At 43.2% G+C, this 18,438-nt stretch overlaps 1 protein-coding gene across 4 annotated transcripts in view; it reads right to left on the bottom strand.

Moving 5' to 3' along the window:
• LOC127455566 (heat shock 70 kDa protein 12A-like) overlaps positions 1–18,438 on the bottom strand; it is a 50,370-nt gene that overhangs the window by 15,873 nt on the left and 16,059 nt on the right. For all 4 annotated transcript variants that reach the window (XM_051723566.1, XM_051723569.1, XM_051723567.1 and 1 more), the window contains exons 2-7: positions 13,882–13,958; positions 13,511–13,638; positions 6,388–6,574; positions 5,812–5,916; positions 5,526–5,642; positions 824–995 (exon numbers count right to left, since the gene is read on the bottom strand). In XM_051723566.1, coding sequence (XP_051579526.1) covers positions 824–995; positions 5,526–5,642; positions 5,812–5,916; positions 6,388–6,574; positions 13,511–13,638; positions 13,882–13,958 — 786 coding nt within the window. The remainder of the gene's footprint in view (positions 1–823; positions 996–5,525; positions 5,643–5,811; positions 5,917–6,387; positions 6,575–13,510; positions 13,639–13,881; positions 13,959–18,438) is intronic.

Genomic DNA, 18,438 nt, shown 5'->3' with positions numbered 1-18,438 from the left:
AGTGTTTGTATGTGCAACCAAACACATGGAAATGGGCAGGCTCAATAAAGACCCTCCTTCTGCATGCATCATCACCTCTTCTTTCCCTGACTGCAGTAATGGCCATTTTGGACTGCAGGAATCCTGCAGCTCTAGTATAGAACTAATCTTAATTTCAGTGGTATTTTAAAGGTGTAGTGTGTCATTTCTGCGCCATTAGCATCATCAATTGTAAAAATGATAACTGTTTTCCTTGCAGATTTTCCAAACATTCCCCTTGTCTGCCATTGTTCAACAAAACAAGAAAACAAAAATAATCCCACACCAAACCCATGCAAATTTTGCTATGTCGGGTCGCTCAAACAGAGTGTTTAGACTTTTCAGGACGCCTAACCTGCTATGAATGGCTTACTTATAGTTGGCTCTGCATATTAAGGTGGGATTGAAGAAAGTATTTTAACATATCAAAAATTGCACACATATTAAATTCACTTTAATTGGTGATAACATCTGACACAGTATGCTACATATCCATATAACTTGCATACTGCTTCCTTTAGGCTGAATACAATACCAATCCCAGCACTGCTTGCGATTGGTCACATCAAACCCACAATATTAAAAATCTTTTTTTTACTATTTCAAGTAATAGTTCCCTAGTAGGTGATCATAAAAAAAGCACACACATGTATACATGGGCAACATGATGCTTATGAACTTCCAACAAACATTTATGCAGCAGAACCTTGAGAATACTATCAGCTGTGGTTGATGTGGTTTATGCTCATTGCAGAATATTTATGGTACACATAAATGTCTTTTATGTGGTAAAAGTGTGGCTTACCCTGTGTCATTCCCCCTCCAACATTATCTGTTGGGCTGTAACCGTTCAGGGCTGTTTTGGTGCCCAAATCAACCATTTGGTGGAGGCGGAGCTTTCGGCAATAAATGGACGCAGCCTCGGGTTCAAGAGCAACGATCAGCTGCTCGGGGATGTCACGAGAAACCAGACCAGCCTAGATAAGCACAGATAACACAAGATAAATTATTAGACATTAACATACAACAAGTTAATAACTTAGTAGATTAGTAGGTATGTCCAAACTGTTGACTGATACTGTCAATTCTAATATGAGCATCTGCTCATGAACTTGAATGTTATTGAATGTATATTTTTACAATTTGCATCGGTCACATTTGGTAATACAATACACTTAGAGAAGCCTGTAAACCAAACATTAAAGCTGAAGTGTGTCATTTCTGCGCAACTAGCATCACCAAACAGATTAGCAAAAAACTTTTATGCTGCCTTTATGTGCATTTTGGAGCTTAAAAATTTTGGTACCCATTCACATTTATTGAATGGACCTACAGAGCTGAAATATTCTTCTAAAAATTTACAGCAGAAGAAAGAAAGTCATACACATCTGGGATGGCATGAGGGTGAGTAAATGATGAGAGAATTTTCATTTTTGGGTGAACTATCCCTTTTACGTTCTGCTAAATGGTCATGTCTAATCTTTAATATGCTCTTGGCACAAACCACAATCAGTTATTGGGACACAACTCTAATCACCCACACCCAAATAATAACTGCCATGATTCTTAAATAAAATGATACAAATACATAAGCCACATATATCAAAACGACATAACTTCACTTCATATAGGAGGGTGTAACTGTGTAAAACACACACACACACACTCACACTCTCTTGCTCACACACACACACACACACGCACACACACTCACACACACGCACGCACGCACACACAAAAGCTGTGCTGAGTGACTCTGTTCTAAGTGTGCTGCAAAATTCAGTGAGTGATAGTGTAAGCAAAAAGAGGCGCAGAGTGAGAAAGAGAATGCAATGTCCTTTCCCTCTTTTCTCTGATCCTGCAGCCACAGAGAGCTGAGTCACTCCACACACACACACACACACACACACACACACACACTCCTAAGGCCAGCTTTGCAGCAATTCCCACTGCAGATATCAGGTGTTGCAGACTACCCCCATCTCTCTCTATTTCCCGCCATGCTCTCTCTTTTCTTGCTGTAAATGTCTAGCTCACTTACTCTTGGCCTCTCCATCTCTCATTTCTTTAGTTTGGATTGAGATGAGAGCAGCTGAGGCCACACCCTGCTCTTTATCCCATTTTGCTTTTGTCTCTCTCTCTCTCCAGTATTCACCTTCTGTGTATTACTGTGCTGTGATTATTATAACAGTGAGAGTGGCTGAGGTTTGAATAAAGATTATATTCAGTCCTAAATTAGTTAAATGAATAAATATTTACAAAATTATGTTTCATTTAAGTATTATTGTTTTATTTAGGTAATAGATACAGTATATAGCATAACATGTCCATGGACCTTTTTGAACTTTAGGTTAAAATTTAAATGAATGTATGAGCGAACATGTACAGTGGTGTGAAAAAGTGTTTGCCCCCTTCCTGATTTCTTATTTTTTTGCATGTTTGTCACACTTAAATGTTTCAGATCATCAAACAAGTTTAAATATTAGTCAAAGATAACACAAGTAAACACAAAATGCAGTTTTTAAATGAAGGTTATTATTAAGGGAAAACAAAATCCAAACCTACATGGCCCTGTGTGAAAAATTGTTTGCCCCACCTGTTAAAACATAACTTAACTGTGGTTTATCACACCTGAGTTCAATTTATCTAGCCACACGCAGGCCTGATTACTGCCACACCTGTTCTCAATCAAGAAATCACTTAAATAGGACAAAGTGAATTAGACCAAAAGATCTTCAAAAGCTAGACATCATGCCGAGATCCAAAGAAATTCAGGAACAAATGAGAAAGAAAGTAATTGAGATCTATCAGTCTGGAAAAGGTTATAAAGCCATTTCTAAAGCTTTGGGATTCCAGAGAACCACAGTGAGAGCCATTATCCACAAATGGCGAAAACATGGAACAGTGGTGAACCTTCCCAGGAGTGGCCGGCTGACCAAAATTACCCCAAGAGCGCAGCGACGACTCATCCAAGAGGTCACAAAAGACCCCACAACAACATCCAAAGAACTGCAGGCCTCACTTGCCTCAGTTAAGGTCAGTGTTCATGACTCCACCATAAGAAAGAGACTGGGCAAAAATGGCCTGCATGGCAGAGTTCCAAGACGTAAACCACTGCTGAGCAAAAAGAACATTAAGGCTCGTCTCATTTTTGTCAGAAAACATCTTTATGATCCCCAAGACTTTTGAGAAAATACTCTGTGGACTGACGAGACAAAAGTTGAACTTTTTGGAAGGTGTGTGTCCCATTACATCTGGCGTAAAAGTAACACCGCATTTCAGAAAAAGAACATCATACCAACAGTAAAATATGGTGGTGGTAGTGTGATGGTCTGGGGCTGTTTTGATGCTTCAGGACCTGGAAGACTTGCTGTGATAAATGGAACCATGAATTCTGCTGTCGACCAAAACATCCTGAAGGAGAATGTCCGGCCATCTGTTCGTGACCTCAAGCTGAAGCGAACTTGGGTTCTGCAGCAGGACAATGATCCAAAACACACCAGCAAGTCCACCTCTGAATGGCTGAAGAAAAACAAAATGAAGACTTTGGAGTGGCCTAGTCAAAGTCCTGACCTGAATCCTATTGAGATGCTGTGGCATGACCTTAAAAAGGCAGTTCATGCTCGAAAACCCTCCAATGTGGCTGAATTACAACAATTCTGCAAAGATAAGTGGGCCATAATTCCTCCACAGTGCTGTAAAAGACTCATTGCAAGTTATCGCAAATGCTTGATTGCAGTTGTTGCTGCTAAGGGTGGCCCAACCAGTTATTAGGTTTAGGGGGCAATCGCTTTTTCACACAGGGCCATGTAGTTTTGGATTTTGTTTTCCCTTAATAATAACCTTCATTTAAAAACTGCATTTTGTGTTTACTTGTGTTATCTTTGACTAATATTTAAACTTGTTTGATGATCTGAAACATTTAAGTGTGACAAACATGCAAAAAAATAAGAAATCAGGAACGGGGCAAACACTTTTTCACACCACTGTATATTTTAGGTCCTGGTCACCATTTTTAATCATTTTTTTGGCTTTACAAGTTTATTTAAAATGGTCATGCATTGTGAAAAATAAATTCCTAAAAGTACAAATGTTCCATGTAGTCTCTCGATGAAAATGAGGTCACAAAAACGGTTTGCATAATAACTTTAATAATTACCCAAATGCTGTTTAAGTTGGAGTGTAGCATGTCACATGTTTCTCATCCCATCTGCTCTCTGTTTTTATTGAACTTGTGTCTCATGTAATCTCATTAATCCTGGACATATGCATACCTTATGTGTGCACGCACACACACACACAGGCTACATGCCCAATCTTCAACAGATTGACACACAGATACTCACATTCACAATCATGCTATCTGTCACTGGGACAAACACTCCCACAGTGTGTGAGTGATATAATTCCTTGTGTGTGTGTGTGTGTGAGAGAGAGAGAGAAAATGAGAGAAACAGAGGCTGTATCTAAGGGGTGAGGTCACTGTTTCCTTTTATACCAACTTGATTTTTTTTTTTCCTTTTCCATTAATTCCTTCACCTTTCCTTTCTACTTTACCTTTTCATTTCCCTGATCTGATTCTGTATCCTTCTTGAAAACCCCATGAAATGGCCTTACGAGTGTAGTTGTCTTTCCTGTGTTGATATATTTCCAATTGAAACAGGAGGTTGGGACATACTGAAGGGCTTGTTTGTTTTAAAATAGCCAATAGCCTTTAGTTTACCTCACAGCCATGAGCATGATTTGCTACTTGCTATTGCTAGTCAGTGGCAGCTGGTATTATGGGGAAGGACATTCTCATTCTAGACAGCATATTACTGGACAAAAATTTGGATATGCCCGTGAGTGCTAGATGAGTCATCAATATTTTTTGTTCTGTTTTCATTTTAAATTTAAATGCGTATATCTGCTTGTTTTGTCAACTTTTACTGTAGGAGTACACTAGTAAAAAGCTAACAGATTTAGCCTAAAACCCATAAAACTCCAATTTTGAAAATGATTTTTCTCTTTCTCTGTATCTGCTCATGAATTCATGGTAATAGCATATGTCAGCAAAACAGCCCTTTCTTCCCCTCACTCTCTCTATATTGCAATAGCACTGAGCTAACAAAAGGGGATGCTCACAGTACAACTAAAGCTGCAGTACCTCAAAATCGCCACCAGGGATTTGTACAACCCTTTCATCAAACTTGTGTGAAAATTATATTTTATTATTCTATTATTTTACTTTTGAAGGGAAAGCTGCTTAAAAAGCTAACTTAAATTTAATAAAAGTCTACCATCACCCTGGGTGGTTTGAAAGGAGTATGAATATTACACATTGGATGATGATAATTGTGAGAAGGGCATAAAAGACACACACACACACACACACACACACACATATTAAGTACAATCTGCACATAAAGTAGGTCATTTATCAGAGATAGTCAGGTGTGTGTGGATTTTGTCCATATGGGTGTCAATAAAAAGAGAGAATATACAAAAAAATGACATAAACTGTGCACCTTATACGCTGCCTCTCTCATAAACTGCTTGGCCGGCATCTTCCAGATGGCTGGTACAGTGATGACCCATCTGACGTCAGCATTATCAAACTCCGCCCCTGCCTGGTCACTCAGCTCCTGTAACCAATCACAAACCAGCATTAGAGGGAGGCATTTACATGCTTTTAAGGAAACTACACACTGATGAGTTTTAACCAAGAACCTATTCATTAAGATTCTAATCAAATATTCAAAGTCATGATGTAATCATGTGAAAATGATTATCATATGTGGTATTGAGACATACCTTAAGGGCCTGCTCCTTAAAAAAGGCCAGCGCATAGGCAAATATATCCAGAGCTTTCACCTTTTTCCCATTGGCTGCATGCAGATCTGTGTCGATCGACAAATTCTGGAGAAAATGAAATGACAAAAGCACCTCTCAGTAACCAACTATCATTTTAAGTATACTGCACAACTTAATAATACAGTGTTCAATCAATATGGAAGTCTAAAGATACTAGATTTAATTACGTTAGACTTAATAAACAAGACTCATTAACACCTAGAGTCATTTCAGTTTCTTGATTTCAGCTCTGATTTATTATCCAGTATTAATGTGCACAGTGTAATGCGACTTGTGATGATGGCTCATTTGAATCTTTGAACGGTTTCCTCTAAAATAAGATAGGCAGTAGCCAGTAAAAATGTGTAATAGCTCCCTGCAGTATCAGGTAGAAGAATATTCCATGAGGAGGTTACTGTATGTTCTTACACTTATCATCAGTAGTTCCCGGGATGTGAGTGTGTGCTGGGAAGCTATGGTCCCTCAGTGCCACCAGCTTTAAAAATCAATATAGTGTATGTGTAAGAGTATCCTTACAGCAGTTGTGTGTAGTTTCATTTTAAACTTCTCCAAGTAAAGCCACTGTTTAGACTCTGTGGGATCCAGGTCATGGTAGAAATCTCTTGCTGCATAACCAAAACTGTGGAACTTCCTGTCTGGAGTCAGTAGAATGGTAGTGGGTGTCTTCTGATTGGACACACCTGGGTCTCCACCCTCCCAACGCCTAGCAACAGAGGGAAACCAACCAATCATTTTACAACTTCATTAATAAACCAATCGTTCAGTTTCTCAACAGCTAGATGAAAACATTTATGAGGTACTGTTCTAAAATTTCTCAAAGATAAATATTAAATACAATGCATGAATGCTTTTCTGTCACTATAAGAGTGTATGTGTGCGTTACAGAGATAGTGAGATGCATGCCATCTAATATAATGTAAACAGGCAGAATTTGGAGCTGCTGTAGTTTGTAACCTTTTCAACTAATTATGAGAGAACTGACCTAAGATGAACTATAATATCCCTCAAACCACCCTATCATCATCATCATCATCATCATCATCATCATCCACATTATCCATCTTGTGGTAGCCATAAAAATCAGAACAAGCTCTTTTACAGAGACAGAGGGGTTTTAAATATTAATGGGCTTTTATTTCCAGGGCAAAGATGCTCAGTCCCACACAGAGCATAATGTCTGACTGCAGACTGCCTAAAGGCCACAGAACACATTTCACATACCTCAAAATGAGGGCCATAACTCCCCCCTGTTCAGGATAGTGGTTGATTAATATGGTTTATTCGATGACTGATTTTTAAACCACTACATCTGGTCCTCTCCTCTATTACATGTTTCTTTGATTTGGCAATCTAAACATGTGATCTGACCAAAATGTACGCTGTAATAGTCCATAAGGTTTCATCTTATTAAAGTTTATAATTGCATTCTCTACAAACAAACAAAAAAATGACTCGGGGATTCTGTGGATTCAGGACACACTGTGAGTCAATCCTTTCATCTCCTGTTAACAGACTCAAAGCAGCTGCCTCCCTGAATCTAAAAGACATGAGTTTTGTGAATTTTTACAAGAGATGCTGTGTTTATGTAAAGATTTAGGGACTAGACTAGAGTCCAACTCAAATAATCGCACAGGTCCTGGGATATTTGTGTTGTGTGTGGATGGGTGTGTATGTGTGAATGAAGCTGTAGCAGCAGTCAAACCACAATTTATATTAACCCGATTGAATACCCTGGTTGTTCAAGTCTTTAAAAAATGAGCAAATAGTCTAAATTTTCTCAAGTTTCACTTACACTCATTACCTTTCTCGCCTACTCACAGTGGCTCTTCAAGTATAACACAATCAGCATCCTATATGATTACTATATCAGACAATAACTGAATGCCAAGAGTGCTTGTCCATCAAAGCTAAGTATACCTGAATACGAAATGGCCTTCATGTGTCAACTGAAACCTAACAGCAGAATTTACATTTATATTCAAACAATCTTTCATTTATTCAAATGTATAAATATGTTTTGTGAGGATGGCCTCTATAGATATACTTGTGGTGTTTCTCAAATAAAATCTTATCCTAATGAGTCTGAAGACTTAAACGAAGGCCACATGCCTGTTTGGGTGGGAAACATGTGTTGGCTCTGCCCCATAGGTACTCGAGAGAGTTGACCTCTAGGTTGAAAGGTCAAATGACCAAGAAGGTCAGGTCAGGGTCACAAAGCAATAAAAAAAGCATTGTTTTATTGAGCCCAGCTCCGGCCCTTGGGGAATGGGTCTCCCAGTGCATCGCCCATTTTCCCGATTCCTTGGCCTGCTTTCAGCATGGTCGTCCTGTTGATATCTTTGCTGAGGAGTTGGCCGAGTGGGGTATTGATGAGACCGTTCTCAAGTTAATTTTTTGGCAGGTCTGGACAAGCCCATTGATCCAGAGGAGCAGGGTTCGATTTTTCCTTTTGGGATCTGGTGGACCATTTCTGCCAGTTGGCAGACATGGAACATCTGCTGAGAGGGTGGGACACCAAATCCCAAAATTTCTCTTTGTCTGTGTCTTTTGAGGGGCCTGGTAAACCTGTTATTGTCCACCAGGAGGCGGCCAAGTCATCGGGCTTCGCGACGCCGTCACCAGAGGAGGTACGCTACCGACCGCCTGGAGGCAGTGGCCAGTAATTCTGCAGTGCCTCATACCAACCAGAAGAGGAGGCGAGGGAGAAAGGCCTCTAGTCTTCAGCCATTGCCAGTACCCATGGCCACGGAGGCCGTTCCCCTGCTGCTGCCAGCACCCTTGGCCACGGAGGCCGTTCCCACTTCACTGCCTGTGCTCACGACCACGGTGGCCATTCCCCCGTCACTGCCAGTGTTCACAACCAGGGAGGTTGTTCACCCATCACTGCCAGTGTTCACGGTATTGGAAGCATTCCCCCATCTCTGCCTGTGCTCACAACCATGGAGGTTGTTCAACCATCACTGCCGGTGTTCACAGCTACGGAGGCCATTCCCCCATCACTGCCAGTGCCCACGACCACAGAGGCCATTCCCCTGTCACTGCCAGTGTTCACAGCCATGGAGGCCATTCCTCCTGTCACTGCCAGTGTTCATGGCCATGGAGGCCATTCCCCCTGTCACTGCCAGTGTTCATGGCCATGGAGGCCATTCCCCCTGTCACTGCCAGTGTTCATGGCCATGGAGGCCATTCCCCTGTCACTGCCAGTGTTCACGGCCATGGAGGCCATTCCCCCTGTCACTGCCAGTGTTCACGGCCATGGAAGCCATTCCCCCTGTCACTGCCAGTGTTCACAGCCATGGAGGCCATTCCCCCTGTCACTGCCAGTGTTCACGGCCATGGAAGCCATTCCCCCTGTCACTGCCAGTGTTCACGGCCATGGAAGCCATTCCCCCTGTCACTGCCAGTGTTCACAGCCATGGAGGCCATTCCCCCTGTCACTGCCAGTGTTCACGGCCATGGAGGCCATTTCCCCTGTCACTGCCAGTGTTCATGGCCACAGAGGCAGTTCCCACGTCCCTGCCAGTGGTTACGGCCACGGAGGCCGTTCCCCCATCTCTGCCTGTGGTTACGGCCACGGAGGCCGTTCCCCCATCTCTGCCTGTGCTCACGGCCACGGAGGCCGTTCCCCCATCTCTGCCTGTGCTCACGGCCACGGAGGCCGTTCCCCCATCTCTGCCAGTGTTCACGGTCACGGAGGCCGTTCCCCCGTCACTGCCAGTGTTCACGGTCACGGAGGCCGTTCCCCCGTCTCTGCCAGTGTTCACGGCCACGGAGGCCGTTCCCCCATCGCTGCCAGTGTTCACAGCCACAGAGACTGTTCCCCCTGTCACTGCCAGTGTTCACGGCCACAGAGACTGTTCCCCCTGTCACTGCCAGTGTTCACGGCCACAGAGACTGTTCCCCCGTCACTGCCTGTGCTCACAACCAGGGAGGTTGTTCACCCATCACTGCCAGTATTCATGGCCATGGAGGCGTTCCCCCATCTCTGCCTGTGCTCACAACCAGGGAGGTTGTTCACCCATCACTGCCAGTGTTCATGGCCATGGAGGCGTTCCCCCATCTCTGCCTGTGCTCACAACCAGGGAGGTTGTTCAACCATCACTGCAAGTGTTCAAGGCCATGGAGGCCATTCCCCCATCACTGCCAGTGCCCACGACCACAGAGGCCGTTCCCCTGTCAAGAGCCCTGAACGAGTGCATTTGCTGCAGTAAGGAGAATAAAATGCTTACCTGAACCAGGAAATCTGCTTCTCGCCTCCTCCTTCCACTGAGAAGTGTTACACTGGTGCCGAAACTCGGGATAAAAGTTCGAAGATGGACAGAAGTCGTCCCGTAGAGTCCTCCCAGTTGGCTGAGATCCTCCAAGCCCTCGCTGGCTTGCATCGGAGCCACCAGCAATCCCTGCTTGAGCTCCAGCAAGATCAAGACCGCCGGTTTGTGGAGCTCATGCGCACTCAAGCAGAGGACCGACAAGCAATCCGGAGCCTCCTCAGCCAGGAGGCATCCCCAGCTGCGACCCCGGACACCCACACGCCGTTACCCCTGCCTGCGTTACAGAAGATGGGGGCGGCGGACGACCCAGAGGCATTCCTGGATCTCTTTGAGCGCACCGCCGAGATCTGGGGCTGGCCGCTAGGCCAGTGGGCGGCCCGACTCATACCGCTGCTGTCCGGGGAAGCCCAGCTCGCGGCTCAACAACTCCCAGCGACGAGCCTCCTGGCCTACGGAGACTTAAAGAAATCCATCCTGCAACGGGTTGGTCGGAGTCCGGAAAAAAGTCGTCAGCTCTTCTGGAGCCTGAAGCTGGAGAACTCCGAGTGCCCGTTTGCCTTCGCCCAACGGCTCCGCGACCCCTGCCAAAGATGGTTGCTAGCGGGGGACCACAGCGTCGACGGGATCATCGAACAGGTGGTACTGGAGCAATTAGTACATCAACTGCCAAAAGGGACGGCGGACTGGGTCCAGTGCCACCGCCCGGCGTCGCTGGAGGAAGCCATCCAGCTTGCGGAGGACCACATGGTGGCGATCCCAAGGGCGGAAGAGCCCTCCCACACTCTCTCTCTTCCACCTGTCTCATTCCCCTCCCCTATCTCCTCTCGTTCTGCTCTCTCTCCAGGTCCCGTTCCTGCCCCACGCAGACGAGGAGGACTTCAGCCACTGAGACCAGTTCCCCGGGTGTGGGAGCCGACACCTTCCCCTATCCCGATGCCCCGCCGCTCTCCCCCTCAGGGGGGGGCGCCCGCCGATGCAAGTGTGGGCGTAGTGCCTGGGCCAGCCTGCTGGAGGTGCGGGGACCCGGACCACCTCTGGGATTAGTGCCCTCTGATGGAGCTGGGGACGGTGGTGTGGGTCTCTGACCTCCCCCAGGCTGCCCCCCGACCGAGCCGGAGCGTACCAGATACCAGTAAGTGTCAAGGGGGCTACTCACCAAACGTCGGTGGACACCGGGTGTAATCAAACCACTATCCACCAACGCTTGGTTCAACCCGAGGCACTGGACACAACTAAAACAGTGAGGGTGAAATGTGTGCACGGGGATATTCACAAGTATCCGGTGGTGACCCTGACGATTAAATTCCAGGGGAAAAAGCATAGGGTGGAGGCCGCGGTTAGTTCCCGCCTAACCCATCCGCTGATTTTGGGGACTGATTGGCCTGATTTTAGAGTTTTATTAAAGGAAATTTGCGCGGATGGGTCCTGTATGAAGTTAGGGAAGTGCAATGTGCGATGCTCTGGCAGGGGAGGCGGAGCTGAGGCCGTCCTCGACAGCTCCACGTCATAATGACGAGAGAGGGGGAGAGGCTGCAGCCCCTCCCCTTCTCAGGGAATTCCCTGAGGGGGATTTCCCTTTGGAGCAGTCGCGAGACGAAACCCTCAAACACGCCTTCGACCAAGTGAGAGTCATCGATGGTCAACGACTCCAGCCGGATATCGCCCTTTCATACCCCTATTTTGCGATTATAAATGAGCGGTTGTATAGAGTGACACAGGACACTCGGACCAAAGAGGATACAACCCAACTTTTGATTCCAAGGAGCCGTCGGGAAATGGTATTCCAGGCGGCTCATTATAATCCCATGGCGGGTCACTTAGGAGAAAGGAAGACACTGAACCGTCTAATAGCCCGTTTCTGTTGGCCGGGCATTGGCGGCGATGTCCGCAGGTGGTGTGCGGCATGCCAGCTGGTTAACACACCGGCCACCCCAAAAGCGCCATTGCGCCCTCTCCTTCTAATTGAGGTCCCCTTTGAGAGAATTGGAATGGACCTCGTCAGGCCATTAGAATGGTCAGCACGCGGACACCACTTTGTATTGGTCCTAGTGGACTATGCAACGCGATATCCGGAACCAGTGCCTCTCCGCAACATCTCAGCATGCAGTGTTGCGGAGGCACTCTTCAAAATAATCTTCCGGGTGGGGATTCCGAAAGAAATCCTCACCGATCAGGGCACAACGTTTATGTCACGGACACTACGCGAGCTGTGTGGCTCTATTTATGCCGCTCTCCCCGTGCTCACTGAAATTAGAGACAGGTGTTAGACATAATTTAACTCAGGTGTAAGCGCCCTTACCGCTTTCTCTCTCTCCGGAGAGATGCTTGACCATGCCCCCGCTGCCACAGACACATAATGTCGATTGAGGTTAACTTGTTTTGAACCTGGAATATTCCTTTAAAACGACACCCATTTTGTGGTGGTCAAATGAGTAGTAGTTATTTGATGGGTATATTTTAATACCAAAATATTTATTTAGTATTATTTAAGAGACTCAAGAGCAAGCATAAAGTATATGAACTCATTTGTAATGCTGCAATAATTGTAATACTTTTGAATCCATGAATGATGAATTGCTTTTATTTATGAAATGTATACTTATTTCATAAATTAAGACATTTTCTGTCAATACACTAGCATTTTGGCTGTGTAATCACAGAACAACACCAAAAAACCCAAGCAGAACTATAAATGCAAACTATGGCATTGACCACTATGCAGAGCCTACACCGTAGATTTGATGCAGAAGTATAAATCGGCCTAAAGGCTAAGCCGTTCTGACTAGTGCACACACTGGGACTCATTTATCTAATGAGTTTTAATGGGGTGTCTAAGTGCCCAGGGAAAAGACGCCTGTGACTTTGACTGAAATAGAGACACTACCCGGTATGCTAATGGATATACAATCACATAAATCTCTACAGAAGACAATAGATGGGCTACACACAAAAATATGATGGGCCTAAGGTAGGAATTTCAAAGCAAAAAGTTAAAACAATAGTATTTTTATTAGTAATAATGTTTTCGGGCACAATAGGCAACACAATATGCTTAACTGGCAGCTCAACATAACGTCATAGGATCAAACTATGGTGTGATTTTGGGGCGGGACTTTCTATATGCAGGCCAATGGCAGGCAAAGGGAGTGTTTGGGAAACCATTGAAAACAGTTGCTATTTTTGCAATTCCGTTTGGTGCTGCTAGTGGCACAGAAATCACACACTTCTGCAGAACTGCCCCAAAATCAGTGCTGAAAATGGAAAGAAAAAAAAGTCTGCAGATTGTATCTCATCTCTGCTCTTCCCTCAAGTATACACTCCCTTTCCCCCAACTCTCACTATCTCTCTTTCTACGTCTTTTGTCTCACCTCATGGTGTGAATGCACTCCGGTTCTTTAGTAAAGGCATATGCGTAGCCACTGGAGGTGGTGCCGAAGTCGATGGCCACCACCACCACAAAGTGGTGTCTTGGGGGCTCATTCTGTTCTGAGTCCATCTGTAGAAGGAAAGGAGGGTTAAGCAAGAGAGATACAAAGAGAATGAGGGAAAGAGAAAGACAGCATTATAAGGAAAGATGGAGGGAGGAGCTGTCAAAATAAATGTCAGCCTATATTTAACTGTTGTAAGTAATTGAAGCTCAGTGTAAATATGATGATCCATTAAGGCTACATTTGCATGCCATACACTTCCTTCATGTAATGGGTAATGTTATGTTGGCTATAAATAAAGCAGAGCCTACCAGTGCATGTGTGGGGGAGAGTGGCGTGATGCCTGGGTCTCCCATACTCTTGGCTGGAGATGGAGTGGCCATTGCATCTGCAAAGTTAAAGGAAGTGAGAGAATGAGAAAGAGACACACACAAAGTCATGGCCCAAACCCTGACTTTAAATGTAATCTAATTTATAAACGATTTTTAAATGCAGAGATGATATCAATTAACGTATTGCAATGGACAAATGTGTTGGACATAGCCTGGTGTTTCATTAAAAAAGTTCTGGATTTGAATTCTTTCTGGTAGTTCTGATGTATAAATGTTTGATGGTTTTATGTTGAGTCATTTCTTGCTCAAAAAAATGCTCAAAGTTAACCAAAAGCAGTACTATTTGAAAGTAGAGTAGATCACGAAGGAGGAGTTTTAGGATACCTCTTCTTAAAGGAATATTCTGGGTTCGATACAAGTTGAGCTCAATCAACAGCATTTGTGGCATAATGTTGATTTCCACCACAAATTATTTTGTCTCACCCATTCTCTTCTTTTAAAAAAAGCAAAAATCGAGGTTACAGTGAGGCACTTACAATGGAAGTGAATGGGGCCAATTTTTGGAGGGTTTAAAGGCAGAAATGTGAAGCTTATAATTTTATAAAAGCACTTACATTAATTCTTCTGTCAAAACTTGTGTATTATTTGAGCTCTAAAGTTTTTTAAATCGTCATTTGTACAGATGTTTTAGGGTTTGCTGACATTACATCATCATGAAAATGAAGTTGTAAAATTGGACATAACTTTACACAGAAAAGGTTAGTAAGTGATTTTATTACACTAAAATCATGTTAACATGCATACTGTTTATGTATTGTGGCTATACTTTTGAAACAGTAAGTATTTTAACGTTTACCGATTGGCCCCATTCACTTCCATTGTAAGTGCTTAACTTGAACCTTTTTTTAAAGAAAAGGAGGGGCGATTCAAAATTATGCCACAAATGCTGATGATTGAGCTTAACTTGTATTGATATTTTATTGTATTGATAATATTCCTCTAAAAGGAATGCAGTTGAGAAGACAACAAATTACCATGGTAAACACAGGTTCTACCAATATGCCACAGTTACTAAAGTTATTGTTACTACGGTAAAAATTATTGCACTGCTGTATTTTTGGCAAAAACTATTTTATTGTATTACGGCAGTACAGTTGCTATGGTACATTTTTGTATGGCAACGCCTCAACAGTGCCTAAACTTTAGCATTCTATGGCTCAGTTACATGGTCACAGATGGAGACCAGGGCTAATGGCACCATCAATAATGATTCTTCCCTAACAATAATTCATAGTTGTAACTAGACTTAAAAGCTTCAATTCACGTTCAGTGAATTTGTCTGAAAGACCACTCATTTAACCATACTTTTATAACATCGCTTATGTCTCACATTTTACATTACTTGGTCATAAAATCATCCAATCTTTTAAGAGCTTTAGACCACTACAGCAACAGCTGCTCCCTCCACACTGACATTTGAATCGAATTAGAGGTTGTTTTTGTCCATTCCCATCGTCCTCATTTGCCGCACCCTGAACGCTAAACGTGCACCAGGGTTCAGCGCTCCACGGGACGCCACGTTTTTCTGAGCGCTCATCCTTTTTTCCCGCCTTTACCCCATACTGCGTGCGAGAGTGAACATAATGAGTGCGGAGCTCTTCAGCAAGTAATTACGGGTTGAGTGACTGGCTACCTGCGGCTAGCACTTCATTTAAACCACTCACCGATACACTCCGCTTCCAGCTATTTTAAAATGGGACAAAGGAACATCAAAATCAATACTGAAGGAGTAAAATGATTGTCCATAATGATAAATGGCTATAAGTGAAGTGTTATTCACAGAAACACACACTTGGCCGTCTTTTCATATTTTTCCACGAATAGATTTGTGGGTGAAAGGAACTTAAGTTTGTTTACATGGCAACACGGCTTACTGTACTGGGACTTCATTATAACACATTAAAGTTGCCTGAGGGTAATTACACAACGTCAATAGCAACAGTTTCCCTGGCAGCTGATTGAGAGCTACTTGATTGGGACTTTGATTGTGTATGTCTTTTCAATGAGTCTCTTTAAGTCAACACAACAGAGAATCCAAACATGTGGGAGAATTGGAAGAAAATAGACATAAATGGTGTAAAATGACTCGCATTTGAAGTTCGATTCCACTCCTCATCTATAGTTTCTGAACAACAAAAAAACAGAACACAAAGAGACTCTTTCAATAAGGTGAGCACACAGCTAGAACATTTTACATGCTGTTATCCGAGCAGTGAAAATAAACAGGCAGAATTCAGAGGATAGAGAAGTAAAAGTGAAGTATTCTGTTTTCACCCCTCCTTTCATCCTCAAGAGAACGGGAGTGAATAAACGGGTGTTCAAGCTCTGTTATGGAATGTTATACAAAATTCTGACAGGAAGCAAGAGGTCATACCTCCTCTGTGAAATTACAAATTCAGAGGAATTCCAAGCAGCCATACACAGAGAAATAATAGAGTAAAGAGACATATGGACTGCTGACATGCACATACAAAAGATATTTGACTAAAAGTGGTCTTAGGTCTGGAATCTATTATCTATAAAATATGCAGAATTGCAAAACATTTGAGTCAGAGTAAGTTAGAGAACCCGAGATCTGAGTTTTTTTTTTAAGAAGAAGAAAAGGTTATAACTCGCTACAATCAACTCAAAATGTCAGTCATACAGTAAATGTCATTTTTTTTTTTTTTTTTTTTATAATTAGAAGTTATGGCGTTTTTCTGCTGTGCTCAAAAAGCGTTTTTGTTTGTGTTATTTTTGAGACTGTATCTCTTTCTTCTTTTCCTTTTTTCCCCACAGAACTTTTACTTCCTATGAGGTCACATAACTCATTTCCCCAGACAAAAGTGAAAAAAAATAAATAAATAATAATAATTAAAAAGAAAATATTAGTCTGCCAACCCTGGAGTCGCGAGTTCTAATCCAGGGTGTGCTGAGTGACTCCAGCCAGGTCTCCTAAGCAAACAAATTGGCCCAGTTGCTAGAGAGGGTAGAGTCACGTGGGGTAACCTCCTTGTGGTCGCAATCAGTGGTTCTCGCTCTTAATGGGGCACGTGGTAAGTTGTGCATGGATCGCAAAGAATAGCATGAGCCTCCACATGCTGTGAGTGTCATGCACAGCAAGCCACGTGATAAGGTGCGCGGATTGACTGTTTCAGAAGCAGAGGCAATTGAGACTTGTCCTCCGCCACCCGGATTGAGGTGACTAACCGCGCCACCACGAGGACCTAGTAAGTAGTGGGAATTGGGCACGCCAAATTGGGGAAAAAAGGGGATAAATAAATAAAAAAATATTTAAAAAAATAAATAAATATTAGTGCTAGATTGGATGGTTTGACCACATATTCAAGATTGGGGGGCTACTAAATGTAATTGACCATTCAAAAACATATTACTCAACCACTTATTTTCATCTCAATAAGAAGGGGAACACAGTCCAAAGTACATCTGTAAAATACAGTATTATGACTGAAAAATATAACGACTCTGCGTAACATGCTACAGTTTTTTTCTCTGCGACAAATTGCAGCTTACCCTGCAAATTTGGCTTGAAAGTTCTCCAAAATTAATAGCTAAATGCAGAGATATAGACAAGCAAATATATCAAAATGTCCAGTTGAGAATTCTTTGGTAAGAGAAACCATAGATAGTGAAAACTAAAATAAAATGTATGCTTAACTCATGCATTTTTAACCTCAAGCAATATAACAAGCTTGTTTTAGTAAACAATATTAGATAGTATCCTCACAGGAAGGTCACAAGGAGAATGAGTTTTAGACCTGAGCTAGTGTTAAGCAGCACACAGAGCTCAGTCAAACACTAAATGCAGCTTTCCCGAGCCGCAAACAGCCACCGCTACAAGAGGGGCACATTGACAGGACTGCTCCAGTTCATGTGTATGTGAAGCTCCATTCAAAGACAGCACTATTAATACCTAAAACGCCCTCTCGCTCACACTCACTGCGTCCAGCTGGCTCTGTTCACTCACTCACACACACTCATACACAAACACACAAATAAACACTCACATTCATCCACAAACACACATCCCACACACAGTGCGCGAGAGGAGCCACACAACAGCTGTGACTGGTGCAAAGTTATTAGTCTCTCTCTCATTCTGTCTCTCTCACTTGTTTCAAACTCATTTGAAATATCAGCTGTATGTAAAAGAATGTGTCCGTAGGAGTTCCCCTACTCTTGTAACTCTGGAATGTGAAGTTGGGAAAAAATTAGGGGGTTCACAGAGCACGTAAACTCCTATTACATTTTCCAAGACAACAGCCAGGAAGAGTGTTTCAACATAAGCATCTACAACTCTGTCTCTCCCCTAAACCATAAGACATTAATGATAGCACAAAAAATGTTTTTTAGTTAGCGTACATTCATATCAGGGCTCCAGACTGCAACTAAAATGGACGCGAATGCGACAAAAAATTAATTATTCCCAGCTAGCCAAATTACGTGGCCATTCGAAACTGCAACGTAATTTGATGA

Source organism: Myxocyprinus asiaticus, chromosome 17 (assembly GCF_019703515.2).
Source record: "Myxocyprinus asiaticus isolate MX2 ecotype Aquarium Trade chromosome 17, UBuf_Myxa_2, whole genome shotgun sequence".
Lineage (NCBI taxonomy): Eukaryota > Metazoa > Chordata > Actinopteri > Cypriniformes > Catostomidae > Myxocyprinus > Myxocyprinus asiaticus.
The sequence above is the reverse complement of the archived record's forward strand: the minus strand, read 5'-3'. Positions and strand labels throughout refer to the sequence as shown.